General features: G+C 39.7%; 2 protein-coding genes across 2 annotated transcripts in view; one reads left to right on the forward strand and one right to left on the reverse strand.

Moving 5' to 3' along the window:
* Positions 1 to 26,370, reverse strand: part of LOC130693838 (large ribosomal subunit protein eL33-like) — a 55,505-nt gene that overhangs the window by 20,860 nt on the left and 8,275 nt on the right. The gene's annotated exons all lie outside the window — the stretch shown is intronic.
* On the forward strand, positions 9,691 to 26,294 carry LOC130693467 (G-protein coupled receptor 161-like). Its single transcript, XM_057516623.2, has 8 exons — positions 9,691 to 10,165; positions 16,739 to 16,874; positions 17,187 to 17,233; positions 20,007 to 20,135; positions 21,740 to 21,909; positions 22,085 to 22,360; positions 24,369 to 24,713; positions 24,797 to 26,294. The coding sequence occupies exons 1-8, from the start codon at positions 9,897 to 9,899 to the stop codon at positions 25,426 to 25,428; spliced, it is 2,004 nt and encodes a 667-aa protein (XP_057372606.1). The 5' UTR covers positions 9,691 to 9,896; the 3' UTR covers positions 25,429 to 26,294.

Raw genomic sequence — 26,370 nt, forward strand, 5'->3', positions numbered from 1 at the left:
TTTGATCAATCGATGGACGACGTTCGCCTTTTCGAAAATTGATGGACCCGAATGCATGTAGCTACGCTGGCGGAAGATGACGATGGCAAAAAGGCTAAAATGATCGGCCCAAAGGCACATTTTGAATGACTAAATCTATTCTCCCAAAGACTAAAAACTATTTGAAAATAAAGGAAAGAAAAATATTACAAGTCAGTATTCAATTCCCCCCGCTTTTTTTATCATTCGACATTGATCTGCAGTCCGTTCAATGTTTTCACGCGGTGCGGGAACGTGATCGGATCGATGGTAGCCGGATTTTCTATATTCTACCTAAGGGGCGAACAAAACAAAAATCAATCAGAGATATTTAAAAGAAAACACGCAAAAAGGAGAGATAGTCCTTCAACTTTCAGCAACATTGTCAATTCTTTTATCCGTGTGTCACGAACCCAAATGCCTATTACGCACGCCGGATGACACTATCGGAGAAGCACACGTTTTTGATTGAGTGTGGAGAAGCCTTAACGTGTGTGCCCTTGGTCGTCCTGTCAGCTAAAAAGTCATTCCAGTACGAGCCGAGCTCACCACTCTACGTGTGCTGATCAATAAATGTGTCTATAAAAAAAACATTCGCCGAAAAAGAAATCTCTGCCCCCCTCCCCAAGAGTCTCATACAACATTTAGTTGTAGGAGAAAAAAAAAAGCTTGGTCATTATATAATGGGACCAAAGGGAACAAGATGTTGTGGCAGGAAAAAAAAAAGGGAAAATCATTTTCTTTTATTTCTCCGTCATTTCTTTGGGTACGCCGGGTGCGCTGTACAAACCCCGTAGTAATAAAAATGGCATCGTTTTCTTTTTTTTTTTTTTTCTTATTTAATACGTCTGAGTGAATGGTGCTGGCCTTTTTTTTTTTTTTTTAAATCAAATAACCGCTGCTATGGTGAAGCATTACCGCAAGATGCTCTACACAGAGCCGCAAATAGTGCGCACGTTTATTTCACTGCCCACTTCTTTTTTTTTTTTTTTTTAATATGACATAATTAATTATTTCGAAGACGGGGGCTACAGTAGATTGCAAAGATCCCATGAGGAGTGATCAATCTGTTTACGACAGGAAATGAATTTCGTGTATGAGAAGAAGAACGTCCGCATAAGCACAAAAAGGGGAGGCCTATTTATAACTGAATTCTTTTATAACGTGCACGTCTCGAATCAAGCAGTGCCGCGTCCCGACTGACCGCAATCAGGTCACGGCCGCGGCCATGACATTTATGTTTAGGCCTATGTGTGTCTCTGTGCACACGCCAGATTTTCTATATTCGTGACAATCATGTGCGTCTAACAAGACCGGAAAGGGAAACAGAGAACCAGCAGTCCCAATTTGTTATCGCTGCCCAGTGCTCTCTATACAAATGTAAACAGTTACAACTGTATACAGTTTACACTGCGTAAAAATAAAGTTTGATATCGCATCTAGGTTAACGATCGCCTAGCGTGAAATAAGATGTTTCATGGCTGTTTGTTCCGCCAAACAACACAAGACTATCAGACACGCGTCCAGGCCTCTGTTGGATTATTGACTCGCCTCCATGATATCAAGGTTGGCGTCGGCGATATAGTCCACCAACTTTTTCCTCCTCACCTTTTCTTTTTTTTTTTTTTTTTTTTTTTTTTAAATGACTTCATATTATTTCTTAAGAAATAAAATAAGTCAGTCTATATAGGGAATCCTGTATAAACTTGACATCATTCGACCGTAAGGCGGGAAGAGTTGAGTTCAAAACGCGTGGCGACATGTCGAATCATTCACGCAATCCCATTCAATTTTAATTATGATTGTCTGTTGAACGTGTAACTCAATCTCTGCGAACAAGCATCAGAAAATCAAGGGTATGGGAAAGAGGGTATAGTGTTTACATCTCCTTGAAGGGTACGATGTTTACACAAAACTTGGAGATGTGGACGAGAGTTTGATTCATGCCTGACTGGTGGTGCGTGAGTTGGCTTCGTTTTTCCCATATTTGGACACGGGCACGGTGACAATCCAAATTAGAATAAGCCGGAAATATGTCCAAACTTTGCTAACCGACGATGAAAACTAAATTTTTCGAAAAAAAAACAATAAAGCCTAAAGGACTTTGCACTTGAAAATCATTGGAATGCAAATCGAAATTCAGCACAATCATCGTTATTTTGAAAATATTATTCAACGAGATGGAGGGGATTTTATTCGATAAGACAAGGCCCATTGTATTCGTAATCAAAAACAATAGGTGGCTGTTAAAGCGCGAGAGCAAACACGGCCAAGTGAGACTCTTGAATAAAACAAGACGCACAGCAACTTGTTGCTACTCATCTTTTGTTTAAAATCATTTCACTCGGCTTCCCATTTGTTTTGCTTTTCATCCATAATGGCGCAATCTAAGTGCGCTAAGTTTGATGGATGCAACAACAGGTATGTGCTCTTTCTCTCTGTTCTGTGGCTTTTCACCGATCATAAAAGCATCGGCGAGCGTGTGACGAAGCATTTCAAAGAGCCACCATTGACGCAAAGAACGTGTTCGTTTGGCAAATCTATTTTTTTTTTTTGCAATCCAAAATTATGAAAATATTTGTGTTTGAATTTCCCGCTGAATTGTGTGCGGCTTGTTCGCTACATTATGTTTTAGACTTGAAAATGAGGAAAACATTATTCGTGTTTGCTCGATCGATACGTGAAATTCTAAAACATTTTTCCTGATTCACTTTGACGGATAGCATCATATCCGGCACGCATTAAATTAAACGAAGGATGTATGCGATAGGGAGGCCGGCGCACATCACGAAAAATGTGGAATTTGTTATTGAATAATGCAACGAATCAATTTAATAAAAAAACGAATGTGACAGCACCGTACGTCACACGACAAATTGGTCTCTTTAAAAAAGCAGAAATTTAAAGAACGCGATGACACAATGTTCTACAAATGTAATTAATTTCAAAACGACCTTCGCCGCGATAAAAATATCAAGTAGAAAGCAAACTGCCCCTGCCTGGCACCGTCTGTCCAACGATGCGCAAAACTCACGCACCCAAACGTATTGTTTTCTTTTGCGAACGTCACATTTAAAAAATGGCAAACTACAAAGCGCTGCTGGAAAAACGGAAAATCTGCAAAATGCAAATGGCAATTTTTATGTTTTTTTTTCTCATACTCATTGGCAATTCCAGTTGAATCACCTGCTCGTTGTTGTGCATCAGAAAAGTGTGTCGCTTCAACATGTGCGTGTCATCCTTAAAAACAAAAACAAAAAAAACAAAACAAAACAAAAACGTGCTTGACAATGACCAGCAATAGCAGAGAAAGAACAACTCTCCGTGTGTTTGCAACTGATGTGATTAATAGGCTTCATGGGAAATCACATCAAGCGAGCGGGACAAACAAAAAAAATAAGAACCAACGGCGGCAGAGAGAGAGAGAGAGAGACAACAATCAAGTGCGTGTTTTCTCTATATTCGGCAAATGTTTGGGCGAAACGACGAGAGCAAAAAGTCGCTATTGCCGTGACCAACTTTGGTAGCCCAACAGTTTTTTTGTTTTGTTTTTTTTCACGGCAAGCACTTGTGTGTGTGCGACGACAGAAAAAGAAAGAGAGAGAGAAAGGTTTTTTTTTTTAAACGTCAGCTTTATCTACGAGAAACGACCTGGAATGTTTATAGAACAATGACAGAGTTCAACAATAATAGCCAGGAAACAGGCGAATCTCAAACAATTCGTGCATCGTTTTTTTTTTTTCCATTTCGTGATTACCCTGCGTTAACGCGTGCAATCGGGAGATTACATAACACGGCAATATATGGAATGTTGGATTATTTCTGATTAGAAATTATATAAACGCCTAGCGCGTCATTCGAATGGAAGGGTCTTTGCAGTTTTCAGCGGACTAAATCCAGTTTCCGGTCTAGATTAGCAGATCATCATTAAAAATCAGTTGTTTTTGATTCGATTTTATTCATTTAAAAAAAAAAAAAAGAATATATTTTTTTTTATCTTCCTGTTTGGATCACGGTCATCCGTGAAAGTCAAAACCGCAAGACTTCCGAGAGTCAAACATCACCGGTTTTAGCCAGTTTTTGAAAATCACGAACGCTCTCGGCTTGTTACATTTTCACAATATTTCTATTTCATATTCAAACGCGTCGTTTTGTAGAAAACGAAAAAAACAAACTGGTTTCACAAATGTTTCAATGGCGCAACCACTAAGATTTGAATTCATTTCTTTTTCAATAAAAATTGATTAGCCCGAATATCAATTTACATAGAATACGCCACGTTCCTTTAATAGGATGACTCATCGATCGTAAATGTTTGCGACAAAAAATCCTAACCAAAAAAATGTGTGTTTCTTGTTTTGTTTTTATGAAAAATGAAAATCATAACTCATCAATCGGAATGCTGTTCACGTTCTGTTCCGGTATAACGCGCTCACACGAACCCTTTTTTTTTTTGCTCTCTCCAAGGTTATACACAACTCACTGTACACACACGTATAATTATCGTAACTACATACCGCCAAGGCCCACCATCTTATTTTTTTTTTGTTTTGTTCTCCACGAATTTTCAAGTGTTTTACGGAAGCTGAATTATTCAAACGTATCGGCGCCATAGTTGGGTGTCTTATCCGCTACACACCGCAATGCAAGTTGGTGCTGTACTGCTATACGCACAGACGGGAAAGGAAGAATGAAAATGCACGAGTTATGCATATGTATTCGGCTTTCAACGTACTGCACGCGAGTATAACGTGCACTTTCACCATCGCCTTGAAATGGAAGGGGGGAAAAAAAAGGAAGAAGAATAAGACCCTTTCCATTAGGTGGGTGACCATTGACGGTGTCATTTCCTATTTCTTCTTCGTGCAGCCTTGATCCTCTTTCGTTCGGATTTGCTAAACGGAAGGAAGAAGCGAATCGTGCCTATACATCTGAAAAATCGTTCTTCTTTTATTGCTTCGAGGGCAATATACTTTCGTGAACTTCCACTTTCTGATATTCTTGCACGTTGAATTATTTTGAAAGTTGAAAAATTCATTTGAGGGATAAAACCTCCAGCTAAACGTGAATCAAATTCCCTCTGTTAATTATTCATTGGCCCCTTTCCTTGAACATTTCGCAGTTGACATATCGCAAGCCCTTCTAGAAATACCTTGCACATATTTTCCTTCGCATGGTTTCCCACGACATTAACGGTTGATTTGTTCTTACCTTGCCTCTTGCAGTATTGCCCAACTAAGGACATTTGTTTCCACACTTGTCGTATGATTTTCTGGTATACGTGAATTAGTAACAGATTGCTATGCGTCTGGTTAGGACCAACTTATTTGCACACCTTGAGCTGGGCCACAGTTTGACAGTAGACGTGTTTACGTAATAGACCTGGACATCTACCTAGAAACAAGCGAAGCTCACCTCAATTTTGCATCCACACACGGCAACGTTAAAAACACAAACGCGAAATTCATTTCAAAATAAAAATGTTCAACTTATACACAATTCAGTTCACATGCGAGCCACATCCATTTACGTAACGCTCTTATAAAAAAAAAAAAAAGAAGATAAATGGAAAGACTTTCGGGGGTCGTTGAGTCTGTCACGCGGCCAGGTATGAGCCTCGCTGAATCGCAATCGTCCCATGTTGCAGAGCACAATTGGCGTGTCTGGCAGTGAATACGACAACCATACGTATTGCCTTTGTTATGTATATACTTAAACGTAATGGACTATAGAAGCTGGGGCTTGCAATAAATGCGCTAGCTTTTATATTAGATCAATTGTGCGCATTGCAGAAGTGACGTGTGCACATCAACGTGTATGCCTTATGGATAAAACAATAACGTTGTACATTGCCATCGAATAGCATATCATTACCGATGTAACACACACACACTACAAGGAAGAGTTTGCTGCTTTAAAAGATTCAGCCTTTTACGTTGACATTTGCGAAATTTTTGTTGTGCATGCCATTGATGGCCAGGTGTTTTTTGGCCTTCTTTGAAATGTATTTAACCTTTGTCAATCGAAAACTAATTTGTCTCCTACCAGACAGGCTGCGGGCCCTTATAGACACACAACATTCATCGACATTCAAAACAAAACTTTCTCTATATACAGTATATACCAGTGTATAAAAAACAAGTTTGCCGTTATACATTTTCTTTCCTTTTTGCTATTTAGGTCCTGCGCAAAAAAAAAAAGAGATAGGGCCAGCGCAGGTGCGCTCATCCATCTTCCTTCGTCGCTAGGGGGGGAAGTTCGACATGCAAGTCGCACGTTCAGAGACGCTCTATACGGACATCCCATCCATCTAATAAGTCAAATGCTTCTCTACGTTGTTTGAGTGCTCGAGCTGCTGTTTTATTTTTTAATATATACCTGCCTGGCTTTTATTTATTTATATACATTTTTTGTTTTTGACCATATAATATAGCTACCAGAACATTCCGCAGGATGTCTTTTATCGGCCGGTTGGGGTTTTATAGAGTCTCTATATAAAATGGCCATCAAGAAAATGAATAAAAAAAGCGCCATTATTTTATTTAACGTACATGTACGGCAAAACACGTTGTGTCTCGTTGTGAAATTTTTTGGCCATTCGCGTGTCTCTAAATGGCGGAATGTATTCATCGTGATTTCGGGCAGACGAGGACAACCGCAAATAAAACGCCAATTGAGAAAATTTCAGTTGACAGCGAAAATTCGTTGTTTTTTTTTTTGCGAGGAAGGGAGTATCTCTTATAACCTTGGAGATGCCAAATAGCCTGTGTACAACAACTGCGTGATTACGTTCGCGTCTGTCGGCAAACTTACATTGAAGGGGGGGGCCGTTTGGCATTGATTTGTTCGCCACGTTATTCCTGGCTTTTATTTTTTTTTAATTCCTTCCCTTTTTTTTTTTCTTTGGCGTCGTATAAGACGGCCACCAAATTGCAGAAGGGATCTCGTCTCGGAGACGGAAAAGCCCCACCCCCTGGATTGCGAGCGATTAGACCCAATTGTATATACAGAGTAAAGTGATACAGCTCTGCTGTATATGTTGAAGCAGTTGGATTAGAGCTTACGTCTACATGTAGGCCAATGTAACAATTGCGAAGTAAATAGAGGCCAATCACACACACGGAATTATCGTCACGTGGGACACATCTATATAACACGATTCGCTGTAACCGTCATCAGTTTAATGGCCATTTCGAGTTTGTCCTCGAAGACAAAATAAACACATGCGGAAAACTGTTTCAGCCAATTTTACAGCAATTTTACTCTCTTTGTTTTTTTGCAAAGTCACTGAGTTTATTTGTTTTGTTTTTTTCACGTGTCTAAATGGGGTGATACGCGTATACGACACTTGACGAATAAAGTCATCCCTTTTTCTTTTTACGATTAAATTCATAGCCGATCATTTTGTTGACTTGTTGCGCATTTTCTTATGCACAATTCTTATCGTTTCCTTATCAACGCCAAAAAAAAAAAAAAAAAATTGTCAGGAAGCATTTTCGCACAGTCACGACAGCACACGTTATGTAGTGTCCTCTTGTACCCGAACATTTTCTATAAGGACAGATGTTTTAAAAGCCCCCCCCCCCTTTTTTTTCGTCTTTTTTTGTTGTTGTCGTTATACACGCGGTACGGAAACTGCTCTCTCTCTCTCTCTCTCTCTCTGCTGCTGCATCAATATTTAAATATTCAATATTGCCGCCAGTTGCTTGAACGCCCATATCGTTACAATGATTGACAAACGTTTGATCAACGTCAATCAACGACTGTGCGATCAATCAGATCGTCATTGAACATGTTGCCGCAGCAACTTCAATGTATAGAATCACATTTTCATCAATGGGCGACCAGTCGCTTTATTTGGAGTGATTGGTGGCGACACTAATTTTATGCTGATGTGTTCGACAAGAATTCCTAGCTATACACGTTAAAGGTCGAAATTTAAATAAACAAGAAACGAAAAATGTGTGTTTAGGACCGATCATCGTAACAAGAAAGTAGTACATAACGACTCTCTTGTTTTGACTAAAAGCTGAGCACATTCCCCCCCCCCCCTTTTTTATTTTTTTCTGATGGGTTGAATGGCCTTTTTTGTTTACACGTTTGATACGAACGCCATAGTGTTGCTTCATCAAATCAGGAAAATAATAAATACTTGTTATGCTCATATTTACATGATTTGTTTGGAATTGATATATACAACAAGGATAGATATAGGGGATATATATGGATGGCGTCATCGATATCAATGCTCTCGTTAAAAAAAAAAAAAAAGAAAAAAAAAGAAAATAAAATAAAATAAAATCATTCTAGAACGGAAATGGAACGGGTTGCCGGAAGCAGGTTGCGATAATGATGTCGACTGGACGAGTTGTTCATTATTCTCTGCCTAACGGGCGATTCGGCAATCCGGAGTTTATATAACAAAGTCACGATTTTTATTTTAAAAAGAATTCCTTATTCTTATTCCCTGTTAGAAAGCATTAAAAAAAAAAAAAAAAAAAGAATGTTTGGTTACACGTCAAACCGAATCAGCACTGGGCACCTTATTGAATGATCAGCTGCTACATCGATCGCCATGGCGACGCTCCATAACCGAAACAGACACACACACACACACACACGACCTTTAGTTTTTCTTTTTTTTTTTTCGCCAAATTGAATCAGTTATAGACATAAACATTGTAATGCGCCATTCATTTTGATTTGCGCACTTCTTCTTCTTTTTTTCCCAGAAATCAATTAACGCACCGCCATTACGAACGATTTGTTTCCTTCCTTTCATTTCTGCCAACAGATTTCCTTTTTTTTTTTTTTTTGCGGAGGTGGAATCAAGATTCCGCATGAGTGCCATCTTTTTTTTATTATTTAATGGAAAGGAAAAAAAAAGTGCATTTATTGCACGCTCGTAATATGGACAAAAGGGAGAGCTATGTAACCCCCCTTCTTTCTCCCATCAACCCACACACAGCAGGGAGGGGAGGGGGCATGTGTGTGTGTGTCTGTGTGTGAACCACAAAATAGGGGAAAGAGAGAGAGAGAGAGGCGGTACCGGGACTTTTGGCTGGGACTTGTGTGAGGGCATATAGGAAGCTGGTCGTCACGGAAATAAGTCCAGTCGGTGCACGGTCTCGCGTCAAAACACAAGCGCACACAGAGCGAATCACTTCAACTTCGAAGCGCCACGAAAACAAGTTAGGAATCAGCAAGTTTCGTTTCAAGTGATGATTAGGAAACATTCCACCAGTTGAAAAGGACGTTTTCCCTTTCTTTTTCCCTCCAACGGGCCTTTTTATTTTTTTTTATTTTTTATTTTAATTAGGAAATTTTAAAAGGAAAGAACAAATAAGAAAAAAAGGGACGTTATTAACAATGCAGACTCGATCGCCCGGTAGTGTCCCGCGTGTCGTGAACGACGTCATCAGTTTCCTGTTGACGACGTCGCACTTGTCCAACATTTTAACTCGTTTAATAGTCTAAGTGCTCCCCTTTTTTTGTAATTTCTATTCAAGGGAAAGGGGGGGGAGGGATTTACTAATTTTTTTTTTTTCTCGGGGAATTTTATTTTTAGTTTTTTTTTCAGTTAAAGGAATTTCAGAATTTTTTGTTTTGTTTTATTCTTTATTGACAAGGACGGATGTAACGGCTTTCAACACGGTGATGGCTACCGGATAACCCCTTTTTTAAAAATAATTTTCTCGTTGCAAATGAATTTGGAATTTATATTTTCACATTAGCGGAAAGAGAAAAAACAAAAGAAAGCCGTCCTTTGTACGACAACAGTTGGAAGCTTTGATTTGTAGACGTGTGCGTGTATCGAGTGCGTGTGTGTGTGTGTCTGCGTTAAAAAGACATTCGAGCTCGTTGCGTGGGATTTCAAGATGGCGTACAACTCTTCAATCGGGACGGAACAGGAGCAACAGTCGGTCATTGGAGACGCGGGGCTTGTCAGCGCGTCCAACGGCGTCTTGATAACGACAAGCGAAACGACATCGGTGGCCGTCGAAGCATCGGTGGATAGCTTGTTCCAGTGGACCACGATCGCCGAATCGTCAACGTTCGGCCTAATCTGGCTAACGGCCGTTATCGGCAACGGACTCATCACGTGTACCCTACTCCGCAGGGGCCTCCTCACTCATCCGTCCAACAGGTTAGTTATATATATTATTTTTTTTTAATATTTTTTTTTCCTTGGACTTTGGAATAAGAGGATTGTTCTATCCGGAAGAAAGCCGAAGCGTTGGATGTGATACAAGTGAAAGCCGGCCTTCTTTTGGGGGAAGGGGATAGACAATTGAGAAACGGCTTAAAGCGGGGAGATTTGCTCCGTTCTGATTGACGGATTAAATGAGAAAGAAATCAGATTCTTGGTAGGCTATCATTAAGAATTTTTTTTTTTTTTTTTTTTTTTTTTTTTGACAAGGTCTTTCTCAGAATTTCAAAAAAAAAAAAAAAAAATACGTGACACCTCAAGAGAGATGTTTCTCGTGCACCAGCCTTGAGATATAAAAATGAAAACTCGCCTTCTATTCCAAGGGCATTGGGACACCGGGATCGTTGTTGGTTTAGCAAAAAAAAAATAACGAGCCTGACATAACGCGAAAAGATATGTTTTTATTCGAGAACTTGAGACGAGCGTTATACCTTATATCGTAAATAGAACGCGATCCTGCTAGACTTAATTGTATGTATATATACTTCAGGATCCCTGGCGAAGTGTATAACCCCGGAAGAAGAGAACCTGATTACACATCCCCCATCAGCAATCTAGCAGAGTTCATTGATCTTCCTCTTATTATTACGACTATATCTATAATTGCCCTTTTTTTTTATTGTAGCACAGCAGCAGCAGCTCTATAGTGTGGCCAGCCAATCGATATTCGTTTTTTTATTAGAGACATTGTCTTTTAATTGAAGGGGAAAAAAAAATGATTCATTTATGATCAGTTGCGTCTGGGCTCATCATTGCTATTCTCCAGTATAAACACGGACCGTTTGACATCCCCGAGTTTTTCTTTTTTGTTTAAGAAATTGAATGTTTGGACCAACGTAAGTCTTTCGATCTGCGCTGAATCAAGATTTGGCTTGTTGATTTTTGGCCAACTTGTTCTCCCTCATCAGCGCGAAATTCTTTTCGGAACAGCCATAAAAATGATTGAGAAAATTCGTTCGTAGCCGAAACATTTTGGCAAACGTCTCTGGAAAAAAAACAAAACAAAAAACAAGCAGCTGGTTGACACGTATATAAAGGAATCACACAAGCGTTCATCGCAAGAAAATGGCAAACGCGATAGTGTAACGTGAATAAGTAATCTTATACGCTACACTGGCCGAAATTGCGAAATAGGATGGGCTATTATTATGCAACATTATACCACGACGAGAATACCAAACCATTTCGTTTTTTTTTGTTTTTGTTTTACGTAAACTTTTGCACACGGCCGGTCTGAAAAGAAGCTTCCGAATGACCAAGGACTCGTTTTTTTTTTTCTCCATTGCCTTACGTCATTCAGGAAAAGTGAGAAAGAAGAGGAATAGAGCACACAAAGAAAAATCACATTTTTTTTTTTTTGCCTTTGAAATGAATTAATATTATTCAAGGATTTTCTGGAAACAATTGAAAAACAAAAAAAAAAAAAAGAAAAAGGGCCATACTCATGAAAAATGCATATCTCTCAAACCATTTAAAATAAAGTGTGAAGAATATAAATGTGGAAGAAAACAAAAAGAAGAAGAGACTGATGGCCCAGCAATGTATAGGCAAGATGAATGCACGGCTTTTTTTCATGAAGTGGCCCAGTCTTCGTGCTCTACATCGGAGAGGCCTGCGGACGGGATAGGCCAATCGATTGCGTCTCCCTCCTGTGTATGTAACAATGCAGGGCAAATTAAAATATTCAAATCGATACCGTGTTGTATGTACGTTCTTGCGATGCGCCAATCACGACAGCCTTGAAGCAATTGCGTTCCATCCAGAAGAAAGAAAAAAAAAAAAAAAACATTTCTTACAGATTCAAATCACAAAGTTTGGCTCTTGTCAGTACCTCGCCTATAGCGATTTGCATATGCGGAAATTTTTCGAAATCACGGCTCCTATTTTGTCCTGTGGATTTTTGATTAGAAAATGCCGAAAGGCCATCGCATTTCTCAGCGCATCCCGCCCAGTCACGGACACCTCGTCTATTTCCACCTTTTCTTTTTTTAAATTTTATTATTATTATTTTGCTCGTCTTTTCGTCCATCTTTAAAAGATCATTACTTTTGAGTTTCTCACCTTTTCTTATTTCGTCAATCAATCCCCCCCACCCCAACTCGGTATGGCATGTTCCAGTTGACACTGCAAACTGTCGCTAACGGAGATACGACGATGATGAATCGAATCGAAAACGGAGCGAATGCACTCGACGTTTTGGCTTTGTTAAAAAAATTTCATTTTTTCTTTTTGGCTGGACATTTATGGCGTTAAGGAATGCATTATTCTTTTTTTTTTCTTTTCTCTCTCTCCCTCTTTTATAAATGATACAAAAAACAAAAATCTAATTGTTTTTGTCAATCAGAAAATGAGTTGACAGTCCAATTACGCATATAGGGTAATGTGCATTTTGAAACTGCTTGACGATGATGTTGCGGAATTTCTTCTTCAAAGATCGTGCAAATCGTCCCGCAAAAGAGAGGCCCGTGGATGGCATTCCCTTCGAGTTTTGAGATTGATTCGCACCCGCCATTTTTGAAATATGATACGGTTCCGGAGAACGAAAAAGAGACACGAAACGTGCCACTCTTATGCGGAAAACATTATTATTTATTTATTTATTTGTTTTTTTTTTTTCAAATCAATTTTAAATAAAGAAAAATTTTAAGACGGATTATTGGCGGAAGTTGGTCCGGAAATGAGACGGACTTTTGTATACGCACCGGATATGTTTATTATAACGCGCTTTTAGAATTGCGCTATTTATGTATATGTTTTTGCTATTTCAACGGTGTTTATGTTTCCAAGTACATCGGTGACCTTGTGTGCTGGGCAGCAGTTATTTTATTTTATTTAATTTTTTTTTTTTTTCCCGGTCTCTTCTTTCTTTCTGTTTCTCCATTTCTGTGAACTGGACATTAGACAAGTGACACAACAAGATAATGTGCTTTTATCTTTGGAAGAAAGAAAAAAAAAAAAAAAGAAACACGAGTTTGTTGTGTCTCTTCCTTTCCCGGTTTCCTCTACACACTGCCGTTGTTTTTTCTTTTTTCTTTGCCCTTTTTGATTGATTTATCGTGAATTTTCTCCCATTGGTTTTCGCATCATTCTCCGTGCATCTCTCGTTTTGCTTTCACAAAAACAAAAGACAATCGTGTTTTTTTTTTTTTTTATTTATTTATCTTCGAAGCGCGTTTAAAGACAACCAATTGACACGCTGAAGCCCCAGACACAAACAGACACGGGACAGCTGTTCCACGTCCTTGAAATCGAAAGAGAGAGGTTAGTTATAACCTTCCAAAGTGAGGAAGTGTTTAGCGTGATTGTGTGTGTCTTTTTTTTTTTCTTTACAATCTACAGAGGCTAGATTAATGTGCTTTAAGTCGTTCTAGAAAATTTCGAGAAAAACCAGGAAATGATTTCCCAAAAGAAAATGCACTTTATGATGAATGATTTTTCAATTGACAAAACAATAAAAAAACAAAAACAAATGCAAATTTAAAATGATCCATAAATCGGTGACTTGTCTTTATTAGTTTTGTCTCTATCACACCGAAATGGCTAGAGTCAACGAAGGTTACGCAGGTGTCCTCGCCCCCTGTTTGACACACACACACACACAAGTCTATGGAACAAAAAAAAAAAGAGTCTTGCGTGGGCGAATACAGGGCGGGGCGGAAGGAAACTATAAATCTGTGTGGGCTTTTCTACAAGCTCTCCGTCTTCCTTTTGGGTGCATTATTGTTGATCTGGACGTTCTTGACGTCTTAGCAGGAAATCAATCTTTGGGCTTCTGATTTCTCAAGGTGAGTTAATTGAATGGGCGGGTTAAAAATTGGAACAACAAAAGGGCATTTTCATGTCGGTATGTTATAGATATTGACATTCTTGGCATTGATTCTAAATAAGAAAAAAATGATTTGCTCTTTTTTTTTTCCCTTTTCAATCAAGAGAGACGAAAAGATTTGATGATACAATCATTTCTTGTTCTTTTTTTTTGTGTGTGTTGCGTTCCAGCAACAGACAGGTCTCTCCATCGTATTTCTTTTTAAGGTTTGAAAAATTGTAGTCCGTCCTTGAAACAAACAAAAAAAAAATCACTTCGTCTATATGATCGAATTCCATCCCCACCCAAGAAAAAGAAACGCGAATGGAACACGACACTTTTTCCTAAACACATATTACAAAATATTTGCAAACACTTACCGCGCTCTATTTTCGAATCACAGCAAAAAAAAAACCGCACCCCTTGTCATGTTTCTTTCCTCTCATCGACCTCAACATATTTAATTGTTGTTTTCTTTCATTAAATTCACGCCCCTGCCGAAAGAACAATCCGGAAGGGATACCACTTGATGAGCTCTTTTTATTTTAAATTAAATAATAATGATAATTGAAAGAAAAAAAAAAAATAGCCTTGAAAGTGTTTCAATACAACACGTCTGCCGATAACGGTGAATAGGAGATGGCTCTTCCATCACTCGGTGCTCATCTGCATATAATGCGATATCCCCAACAACCTCGGGCAGCCAAAAAGAAATAAATAAAAACAGTGTCTCAACTCGCTTCTTCGACACTGGTCCATCCAATCGTGAAACGTCGAATGACACACGAGCAAATTCACGCGAGTATCGCGGCAGAGAACACGCGAAACATTTCCATATTCCTGTTTCTGTATTTTTTTTGGGGGGGGATATTTCTTTTAAACGTAACACACACGTGTGTGAGTAAGAGACCATAGATCTTAGCCTCGTTAAAAACGAAACACACAGTCACCTTCACACGTCAGTTTTTTTGTTTTTCATTTATGTATATACGAGTTGGGTTTGGCTTTTGCCGTGTTTTTGTTTGAACTTGAAACGTTCAACAAATGCCACAATAAAAACGGCAACGCCCGCCCCATCAGATTTGCATTAAAAGAAGATTTTCTTTTCTTTTCTTTTTTTTTTTTTTTTTTTGACGTTTAGGAAGACGGTAGAAAACAGATTTTTTTGCTGTCTCGGCTCTGTGATTATCAGTTACCGACATTGTGTCTTGTGATGGCTTTGCTAAATTTCTTTTTGATTGTTGAGTTCGTTGTGATGGATAATAAGACGAGCGCGTTTGGCCGCAACTCGTTTTCTTCCGCGCGCGCAAAAAAAAAAAAAAAATAAGAAGCGCGATAAGGAAACATCGTTAGACATTGATCAATGACGATCAGCATCTCATTTTTTTTTTTTTTTGTGTTATGTCGATAACAAAATCAACTGATCATCTTTTTCACGCGGAAAAAAAAAATCGCAATGTTTTTTTTTTCTCACGAACGACTCACGTTCCTTTTTTTTTAATATTTTTTCATTGAAAGAAGAACTCGTTTATTATATACGAGCATCGTTTGATATTCTTCGCTAGTCGTAAACAAAAACACATTGAAAAAGAAACGCATTTACATGTGCGTCAAACTTGGCACGTGTTTTGTGATGTTGTTTCGATATTTTTAAAACACCTGAATTCTTTCTTCTCGTGATTTACGGTAGAGACGAAGTGAAAAAGAAAAAAAGGGCCAGCAATAAAAACAGAAAAAAAATAAAAATAGGGGGAAGCCGGTAGCGCAATTGCGAATCAAAATGTGCGTCAAAAACAGCCGGCCACACGCCGACCTTTTCATTATCGGCCTTATATTACCGTCAATCAATAGGCGATCGTATAACATTGACCTTATATGGTTATACACACGCCTGTATTGTTTAAAAACATTTTTTTTTTCTTGAAATTTTACTTGACCCCAAGTGCGATACAACATCCTGGCCCAACTATTTGGCACATTCGATTATTTATCAGCTGTGTCTATTAAAATCTCGAAAGATGTTTGTAAAATTTCCAAAAAAATAAGATTACATTATATTTACGTAACACAGGACTAAATATATTTTTATTTATTGTTCGAGAATGCAAGAAAAAAAAAAAAAAACAACAACAACAAAAAAACAACGAAAATGCCTCTATGCGCCAGCTGATGTTCACTTGGCTCCAGACTTGCCCGCCCTGGAGCTGGGCCCCTTTTTTTTTTTTTTCTCTTCATCTCTGTGCACCGTACATCCGAATGATGGATGGCGGGTCTAATAAGACGCGTCTAGATGATTTATTTACAACGTCCATTTTTTTTTTTTTTTTGTTCTTCGTTATACTTATTAGCTGGGCTCTTGCGTATACGCATACCTTTTGTTTCTTTGGCCCTGTTTGAAAAAAACAAAACAAATGTCAAATTCTTTGTTCCTTTCGAGGGAAAAAAAAAAGAAAAAGAAATTCAGGGCCCTGACAGCAGAGCGTCTGATATTTATTCCAGGAATACGTGTGTGTCTGTGCGTATCTGGAGAATGTTCCATGCTCTTCTTCGATGGTGTGTCTATTTGTTTTTCTATTCGTGAATCAAAAGTGCGTTTATTTAAAGGCAGGAAATAAAAAAAAAAAAAAAAAATAGAATCATTATTTATGGAAACTCTCTCTGTTATTATTGACCCGTTGATTTCATTTCTTTTTCTCCGCCCGCAGATTGGTGTTTAGCGTGACGCTGAGCAATTTGATCTTCTCCTTTTGCGTCTTCCCCTGCATCCTCGTCTCGTCCATCAAACAGCAGTGGATCTTCGGCTCCGTTTGGTGTTACATCAACGCCTTCTTCACCATTTTGGTAAGGTCCTATACGTCGTGCCATAGCCCGTAATAATAACAGTAGAACCGTACAACCAACTGGATTTATCTATACACATACTTTGAATTATTATTATCGCGATTATTGTTATTATATACGGCGTCCACTGGGCGGTTTTTGAAAAAAAAAAAAAAATGGGGTCGCTTTTTAAAAAATGTTATTCGAATATGATTCATTGCGTCCAGACGTTCGTGTTTTTTTTTTTTTATATCTTATGGCTCAAAGGCATTTCTAAAAAGAAAATCTTAATTTTTTTTTTTTTTTTCCCCAAACAAATTTTGATTGATTTAGGTAACGGTGGCCAGTTCAGCAACTCTTGCAGCCATCGCTCTCGATCGGTGAGTGTTTCTTCAATTTTTATTATTTTTAATAGTCTGTGCCTTTTTCAACGCCAGATGTTATAAAAAAAAAAAAAAAAAAGAAAATTATAGATAGTTGATGTCGTAAACTATACAAAGTAGTAGTAAAAAATATAGATGTATACACACATCATTCCGCTATTGGATATAGTTGGGAATCAGCGTGACCGCGTTGGGCATCGTATCGTAAAAACAAGAAATGTGAGGCCAACACGGGCCTTTTTCTCTTGTTTGTGCTGCATCAATGACGAGTGACTCATTTCTTTTTTGGGGGCGATTCGAAAGAAAAAGAAAAAAAAAAAGGGGGAATTCTTTTGTGTCGAGGTAGATACGACAAAACACTTGATAAATCGAGCTATGAAAATTTGCATATTAAAAGGGAGGACACGGTCCACCGATCGGCACACATTTCTCCAACTGTCAATTCGACATGCAAGTCTGAATTGGGGACGTGTCTCGTCGATTGTTTTTCGAAACAAAAATCTATAAAAATAGAAGAACTTCACAAAACCGGTCCTACACGTAGAGGTCTGATTGCAGGTTACACGCAATCATCATCTCTCCAGTATGATGAGATCCTTTTGTTCTTTCTCCCAACTAATTACAGCGTATTGTATACACTCACGCGGGATCGTGTTCTTAAATCTCCCAAGTGCGCAGTCTACATTGCGTCCCCACAACAGCCCACTATAATTTGTCGTCGTCCGAAATTTAATTGTTCCAACTAAAGGTCGAGAGTCTGCGAGCTTTTAGGGCAATCAAGTGAGAGCTTTTAACCTATTATTAGATCCACTAAAATTGCAATTAGGTGAATGAAGTGGGCCTATTGTGACGTGCGTATAGAACCTTGAACGAGGTTATTATCCCGATCCATTGCTCCACCACTCACGACGTGCTGTGCACGGATGACGTCATTGACAAGTCGACAGCTGGCAATTAGTTTAATCGTTTGCCACTCGTTTTAAATCTCGTCACTGTAAAGAGAAAGAAGAAAAAAAAAAAACGAAACATTCCTGTTCCATAACGTCCGTTGAGACTCGCTCAATCTGACAGGTTGGAAATGCCACCAGCTGGACGGCCTGTGTCGTGAAAGAAAGACAGAAATATTCTGTCTCGAGACACGAGAGAAACGCTCATTCATATTCAACAGTTTCCCAACATCAAAACCATTAGGAAGGTGGAGCAGAGAGGTCACCGTCACACTGCATACCACTCATGAATAAATCAGAAAACCAATATGGTCCCTCTTTTTTTTTTTTTTTTTTTTTTTTCTTTCATCTTTTTTTTTTTTAGTTCGTCAAGGGGCTCGTGTCTACGAGAGAAGAAAAAAAAAACAAGAAGTTACGCACATCTTAAAAGGAGAGATATGCGACGACATATATAGAGGGATGGGCGCCCATTAAATTGCGTTTTGTTGAAGACTCTACGTTTGATCAAACGGAGGGACACGCCCTTTTTTTCGTGTGGCAAAAAAAGAAAAAGAGGATACATAAAGTTGTAGCAAATGGAAAGAACAAGAAATTTATTTCATTTTTTTTTTCTTGTTATAAATCATGTAGTATAGTCGACGGCTGCTGATTATGGCCAACGTATTGGACGTGGTCCAGTTGGGGAGAGACGCTGTCCAGCATCTCGACGTGCATAAACATCCATTTACTAAAGCGCTCAAAAAAAAAAAATTGATATGGTGACCTTTTCAATTTGTTTTTCGTTTATCCCTTTGCACATTGTTTTCTTCAATCGAAATTAAACGATTTCATTTTGAGCTTTCCAAAATTTATAGGACGATATCTAATACGTCAATTGAGACTATCGTTGGTTTTTAGCACCCAGTTTCGGAATGATGGTGGCGCCGACGTTTTTAGTTTATTAGCCATTTCTAGTCACGTCGTCCCTTGTCTAATGCCAAAAACAGACACACGAGAAAATAAGGACGACGTGTTAATGATTTAATGGCTTGAATCGACCACACTTTTCATAACGCATCAGGTTCATCATGAGGGTATAACCACTCCTACCTCTCACCTAATTCCCTCTTCCCCCTCCCCCCCTCCAAAAAAAAAAAAATCAGTTAGAAAAGACGCAAGAGACACTTCGCGTTGTCTCCAAAAAAAAACACTCGGGAAAAGATGCACACGGTGTATAATGTATTTATTTATAAGTACAAGCAAACAGCAGGTCTAAGAATAGGATCATACGTTCCAGACTAAACAAGCAGCTCGCAAAGTTGGCCTACAACGTGAAAATGACGGCAAGGTCGTGCGTCTTCTGCTGCGGGACACGACCTTCAGTGTGTATAGCTGTTTTTTTTTTCTTTTATTAATTATGTCTATACGCAGACGGTAGCCGCAGAAAAGAAAACGGACCTCACCTGACGTCCCAACCGCCCATGTCTTGTTTTCTTCCTTTTCTTTTTCCCGAGCTTTTTGTTCGTGGAATTTATGATGAACTGCGTTGCGGGCGAAATATTAGAGACTCAACTAGTGTGTAGTTAGATAAAAAGATCGATTGGATATCCATAGACGGTCACGCGGTAGAGGTAAAGAATATTTTTTTTGATCACCTAATATGGTCATCAGCTGAGATATTAAAAAGACGATGAAGAGCGCGGGGCCAAACGCAAAGGCGGCCGTCATTGATTTTTTTTTTTTTTTTTTTTTTTATGAAACAGCCATTGTGACGGCGAAATGAACGACAGGTCCATCTAAAATGTGAGATTTTGAAATTGATTTGACTATTTTTATTTTCTCAGGTATTTCGCCATCGTCCGGCCGATGCAGTACTCGCGCAAGATGACGCGCAACCGGGCCAACGGCCTCCTCATCTTCGCTTGGTGTTTGGGACTCGTCTGCGCTCTACCTCCTCTATTCGGATGGTCGACGTATGTATATCTTGTCCATTTCTGGGAGAGGGAGGAAATGAAAATCGAACGCTTATTTATTGAGATAACCAATCAATATCGCATTGTTCGATGCCAACATTTGTGAAATGGCCAGCGGATCGGACGGGGAAGACGTTTCATGTACATTAACATTCTTTTCGTTCGCCGTGTGACCTTCGTTCCCTTCCCAATCTCTACAAGACTTATCTATTGTAAATGTAACACGTATAAGAGACGGAATCTAGAAAGGCCATCCATCTCTCTATCGTTTGATAAGTCCGCCGCGTTTCCTGTGTACATAAGGCCGCCTTTTATAGAACAGCACCTGATGCTTTTCCCCCGCAAAGTTTAAAAATAGACCTTCATTTATCTTCTCTTCTTCAAAAGAGCGCTGTTAATTATTTAGCTAGAGGCCTTCATTAATAGCCAACCGAGAACAATGAATCAATTCATTCAAAATTGCGAGATTGGCGACAATTGCGCTCAATTTCTTTTTTTTTTTTTTAACCCTGGCCTGTAAATTAGCCATTTTTCATTTTTCTTGAATATAAATTGAAATTAAAAAAAAAAACAAAAAAAAAAACACAGGTTCAAAAATGTTTTCTCCGTTAGCCGAGCCTTTTATGCACAAGTGCGCAGCTTTCATAAAAGAGGGACATGACCCCAAAAATGTATTCTTTTCTCTTTGGCCAGTGTTCTTATTGCGCATTTTCGACTGGCAAAATAACTTCGTGAGTGGCGCCTTCGCAGGTGTCTGAACGATAAGCGCTCCATCTTTCATAGAGACGCACTTGTTATACATTTAATGAGCCATATTTTTGTTAACGTCTTTAGCTGTTTTGTTTTTTGTTAAGAGCCGAAGAACAAAAGCGCACGATAGCGCCCGCGATTCTTATGAGAGCAAGTTGTTTACAACCGTTAACTGCATAGAGAGAGAGAGAAAAACAACATCTGCGATGAGACCAAACGATCGTTTAATGGACGAACGCAAAGAGTCGAAAATGAATGGCTTCACCAGTGGCTGTTTACGTGCCTTCATTTTTTCTTTCTCCAATGGAGATATTTTCGTTTAAATATGGCCCTTGTTCTGCAATTTTTTTTTTAAGAGCGCCGGTCGTTAAAGTCGAATCTTATTGTTGTCTCCCTTAGAAAAAGAAAAAGAAGAACGTTCACTTAATTGCTGAACTATTTTAGTATTCAACAGTGTCTAATGTAAAACGTTCATTTTCTGTTTCGCGAAGGCTCTGATTTTGTAATTAGGGAGCTCGTCGGGACGAGCCATTTGAATACGCAAATATTTTCGCACACAAAAATCTATTTCATTTTTACATTCTATGATGTAATTCCTGCCTGACGCTTTGGCAAGTCGTTGATGTAGGTCTAGGGCCTCTGTCAGTTTTCCCTTTTTTTTTTTTTTTTTTTTTTTTTTTTGCCAATCACAGTTTGAAATTCCCGCGTAATAATTGGACGGACACGCTCCCGTTGCCCGTCTTGGCTATGATCCATTTTTTATTTTATTATTTTTTTTTTTTTTATTCTTGCGAATCATATGGAAAAATTCTCAAATAATGAGTCACGTTTTCATTCTAAAAATAAATCAACAGGTACGACTACGAAGAGTCACATCGAGCTTGTTTCCTGGGCTGGACGTCGTCGCTGTCGTACTCGATCGTCCTGCTCATCATCACATTCTGTTTCCCATTGGTGTCGATGCTCGTCTTCTACTACGCCATTCTCCAGGTGGCCCGCACCAAATGCAAACGCATCAATTTCGGTAAAAGACCCACAACCAATCGACCCCCGACATGACTTGAAATTGCTCTTGTAATTCCATTTAAATACGTTTATTTCCACTCTGACGCCTTGGCCACAACAACATTTAAAAAAAAAAAAAAAAGAAAGCCTTAAAAAGGAAATTTTGATTGATTGGCAATTGCGTAATACGGCAGGAACGATGTCGGAGCCGCCAATGACTCCGCTGGAACGGATCCAAACTCTGGCGGCAGCGGGGAATCCGCCACCGACGCCGCCCGGCTGCGCTGAACTGGCCAACATGCTGGGCGAACTGGGTCGAGTGGCCATGTCCGATTCGCAGACGAGCATAGGCAACAACAACAACAACAACCGGTCGCTGAGGCGCAATCGGTTCAGCTTCAACGGTCGCAAACCGTCCTTTTCTTGGCTGTCCAGCACGTCGTCCATCAATTCCACGGCGCCCGTCAAAGGTGATTCATTCTTTTTCCTATCTCGTTTTTTTTTTTTTTCAAGAAGGGGGGGGGGAGGGGTCACGTTCTCGTGACCAGCATGACAAACCTCCTGTCCACCCTTTCTTTTTTCCTCGCAATATTCTTGTCTTTTCCATCATTATGGCATAATAAGAAAAGAAAATGGATGCCAAATAGCTCCAGGGCTTAGGAGTCGTTTGTCTTTTTTTTTTTTTTTTTTATATATATATTCTATTCGACACACTCACTTTCGGTCGTGATTCATCGGCCAACGGGACGTTTCAACTTGTTGTTTTCACACAGTCCTTTTTGATTTTTAAAATCAGCTTTTCTAGTTATGCAAAAAAAAAAAAAATAAAACGAGAAAGACAAAGGGAAAAGAGAGTGAAATGTTTGGACGAGAAGAAAGAAAACGAGGGCAAATGCAATACGAGGAACATAAGCTGCCACACGTGCGGCAATGGATAATAGCGAACGAATGACATAGATAAATAAGAACGGGAAGGCAATTCTGCGTGTTCGGGGCTCGTGATTTGTTTTCAGGGGTTTTCTTTTTTGCACGTATATTAAATATATCTGATGTCAGCTGTTGTCTTTTTTTAGTTTGCGTGCGACGAGCGCAAAGGATAACGTACAATGCGACCCGTAAGACGAGAACTCAACGAATATTAAGAAATCTTCCTTTAATAGCTTCAGATCCGATTGCATCCGGAATAAGCGATCGAGCTAAATCTGACTCCGAAGTTACAAAGTCTGCGAAAATCATTTGCCTACAAAAACATCTAACGTTTCTGAAATCGATCAATCTTGTCTTGCACATTCGGCTGGCCCTTGTCATATGAAAAAATTCGCGGATTTTAAGGCCGAATCCATGTCGAATGTCACGCAATGGCAGCCATCAAATGCCCCCGGTGCACGTCAAGGAGGTCGTGTCATGTTGCCTTACTATACGGGCTAGAGTTGGGTCGTGGATTGTAACAAAATCAAGTTCCCTAGGCAACGTTTCGTGTTAGCCGCGGGATCAATAATGTCATACACCCCAAACCTGATTTTATTCTATTTTTTTTTTTTCGCCTATCAATCGCTGAAAATTGTTAGATCATAGCCCCTGTTAGATATAAGTGAATCGCAAGTCTATATAGCAGCTGAAAATATTGATTGACATCCAGGCTGGACCTTTCGCATGACGTTCACTGATAATCGATACAAGATCCGGCTTGCAATTGTATCAATAAATCATCCGACCCATGTAACTTTCGTTTTCTTTTTTCTTTCTCCGCGCAGAATTAAAAATAGCCGTGTGTTTAGACCCCCCGCGTACTGGTCGATCTCGTCCAGGCTAGAGAGAGAGAGAGAGAGACAGTTTATGTATGTACACGAAAAGCGAAAAAGTAAATAGCTTTCGGGGATTGCATGCGAGGCGTTGTCTGCATTTCAGATTAAGGAAGAAGCCGAGCCGAGAAGCTTTCCGTTTTTCAATATCGTTCTTGACGACTTCAGGACATCAAATAGGGAGGGGGGGGGGGAGGTGGGATAGTTGGCTTGGAGAGTCAGAAGACGCCCCTGAATAATGTGCTGTTTTAAAAAAAAAGTGTATAGGAAAGAGAGAGAGAGAGAGAGAGAGAGGGGAAAATCATTAACTTTTATATACAGACACAGAGTATTCTTTGAGCTATAAAAACTCATGGCTAGTGTAGATATCATGTGCGTGTTGTGTTGTTGCTACCGCGGGAATCAAAAAGAGGTTTCGGCAGTCTGTGTTTATCCTTTTTTGGGGGGGGGACGGGTGTCATGGTAACCAGAGGCCAAAACACAGTTAAGTGTGTGTGTATATATTCTCCAGGATCTGAGATTGAAAAACAAAAAAAAAAATTGCCAACATAATGTAACGGCTAAAGAACAACAACAACAACAAAAAAATGGCTGTTATGTTTCGAAAAATGAACGTTAAATAACAAAAAAGAAAGGAAGGGAGAGTCATTGTTGATGAACATCCGTTTACGTGCAGGAATGAGGACCATTTTCCTGGTACTGGCTGCCTTTCTGTTGACATGGCTACCGATGCTGGTCCTCGCCCTACTGGATATGATCCGTTACCTGGGCGGACTGGGCGCCTGGACGCCGCCGCAGTGGCTCTACGTCTTCGCGATGTGGTCCATGTGCGCTGGAAGCGTCACCTACCCGATCCTGTACGGCATTTACAACCGGGCCATCCGGAAGGAGCTGCGCCTCTGTCTCAGCTGCAGCGGCGGATTGAACACCAAGAAATGGCGCAACGTCAATCACTTTTACCATCACGGAGGGAGCACCGGAGCCGGCCAAAGACGAGGATCCAAATGGTCCAATTACTCAGGTCTTTTTTTTTTTTTGAAATTAGCCAATCTTCTTTCTGTTATAAAGTTTAATATTCAAATTGATCGATCTTAAACAAAATAGAATACGCAGCTCTTAGGCCAAGAGAAACATCAGCTGCTGCAACGGCGGCCGTTTCGGCGGCCGTAGCGGCCGCAGCAGCGGCCAGTACTGCCCAGCAAGGACTGACGGAATCATTGACGGCCCTGCAGGCTGGCATGAGTGACATCAAATCGATCCGCGTCCGGAAATCAAGCCAAGATTCCGGAGCTGTGATACCGAGCGACGATGAAGACGGTACGGGACACGCCAGGAGTTCCAGTCACGCGTCAGGTCATTCCAGTCAGAGCCATCACAGAGTGGAGCACAAATTATTGGCGTCTAATGCGCCGCACGCCGTGCCGTCCACAGCCGCAGCTGCCGTCGCCACCTGGAGGGCTTTCAATCGACCCCGGATGGCCCTGGCTGTGTTGGCCGTTTCGCTCCAGCATATAGCAGCCCACTCGGATCATCTTCAGTATCATCGGCAACAGCAGGAAATCGAAGCTAAAATGAACGGCGCTACCATCCGTCCTGTAGAGGAAGATGAAGAAAAGCAGCCGGAAGAAGGCCAGCAACAGGTAGATGTCCCATTACAACCGGCCGTCCCTGTGCTCCCAGTAGCCGATGACGTCCGAACGTCGAGTCTCGACGAAGGCATCGAGCCGGATCGTTAAAAAGAAGTATGTTTTATTTGGTGCGCAATTCGAGGACAATGCAAGTACTTCATTTAGATGTTGACGTTTGGTCTTATTGTATCAAAAGCCATTCAACACAGACGGCAAACGAAAACAAAAAAAACAACAACAAAAGACGCTCACACATCCGAAATCCTTGCCATACGCCATTCCCCCTTTTTACTTGTTGTTCGAGTGTGTGCGTGTGTTTTATTCCTTTGTTACGACATCAATCGTTTTTTTTTTTTTTTTTTTTTTTAAATTGGGATTTGTATTGTAATTTTGTTTATTCTCCTCATGTACTTTGTGTGAATGAAAATGGATATACATATATCATTCATGCGTTTTTTTATCAGGCCCATCCGAAACATTCGTTCACTATCGCCCGTATTTTCTCACGCTGGAGCAAACCGACAGTGTTTAAACGATAACGGCGGACTAAAAGAAAAAAAAAAAAACACAACAAACAAAAATAAAAATAAGAAATCTATGTCTCCCCTTTGTCAACTGAGAAACTAGTCAAGCTCGACGCTTTTGACTTATTTTTATACGTGGATTTTTTTTTTACAAGGAATCAAAGTTCAAAAAAAAAAAGAAACCATTTTTTTCTTTAATTAAAAAAAAACAAAAAAAAAAAAATGTTGGGTGATACGCGCGTTGTTTGTCTCTCGTTTATATTCCCTCCCCATCACCGTTTAGTAGACAAACGTACACTGAAAAAAAAAATCACATCACACAACAAGAACAAAAATTGAAATTAAATCACGATCTATGTACGAATACGTAATCCCCTCTTTTCTTTTTGTAATGAGAAACGGACCTGAAAAAAGAAAAGTGAATACAAATTTTGGCTGGGTTCACCTTTCCTTGCGTGTTGCGTTTGAATTATTTTCTTGGTATTGTCATTTCACGCTATTATCCCCCCCCTCCGCCCGTAAAATA

Source organism: Daphnia carinata, chromosome 3 (assembly GCF_022539665.2).
Source record: "Daphnia carinata strain CSIRO-1 chromosome 3, CSIRO_AGI_Dcar_HiC_V3, whole genome shotgun sequence".
In the NCBI taxonomy this organism is placed as follows: Eukaryota; Metazoa; Arthropoda; class Branchiopoda; order Diplostraca; family Daphniidae; genus Daphnia; species Daphnia carinata.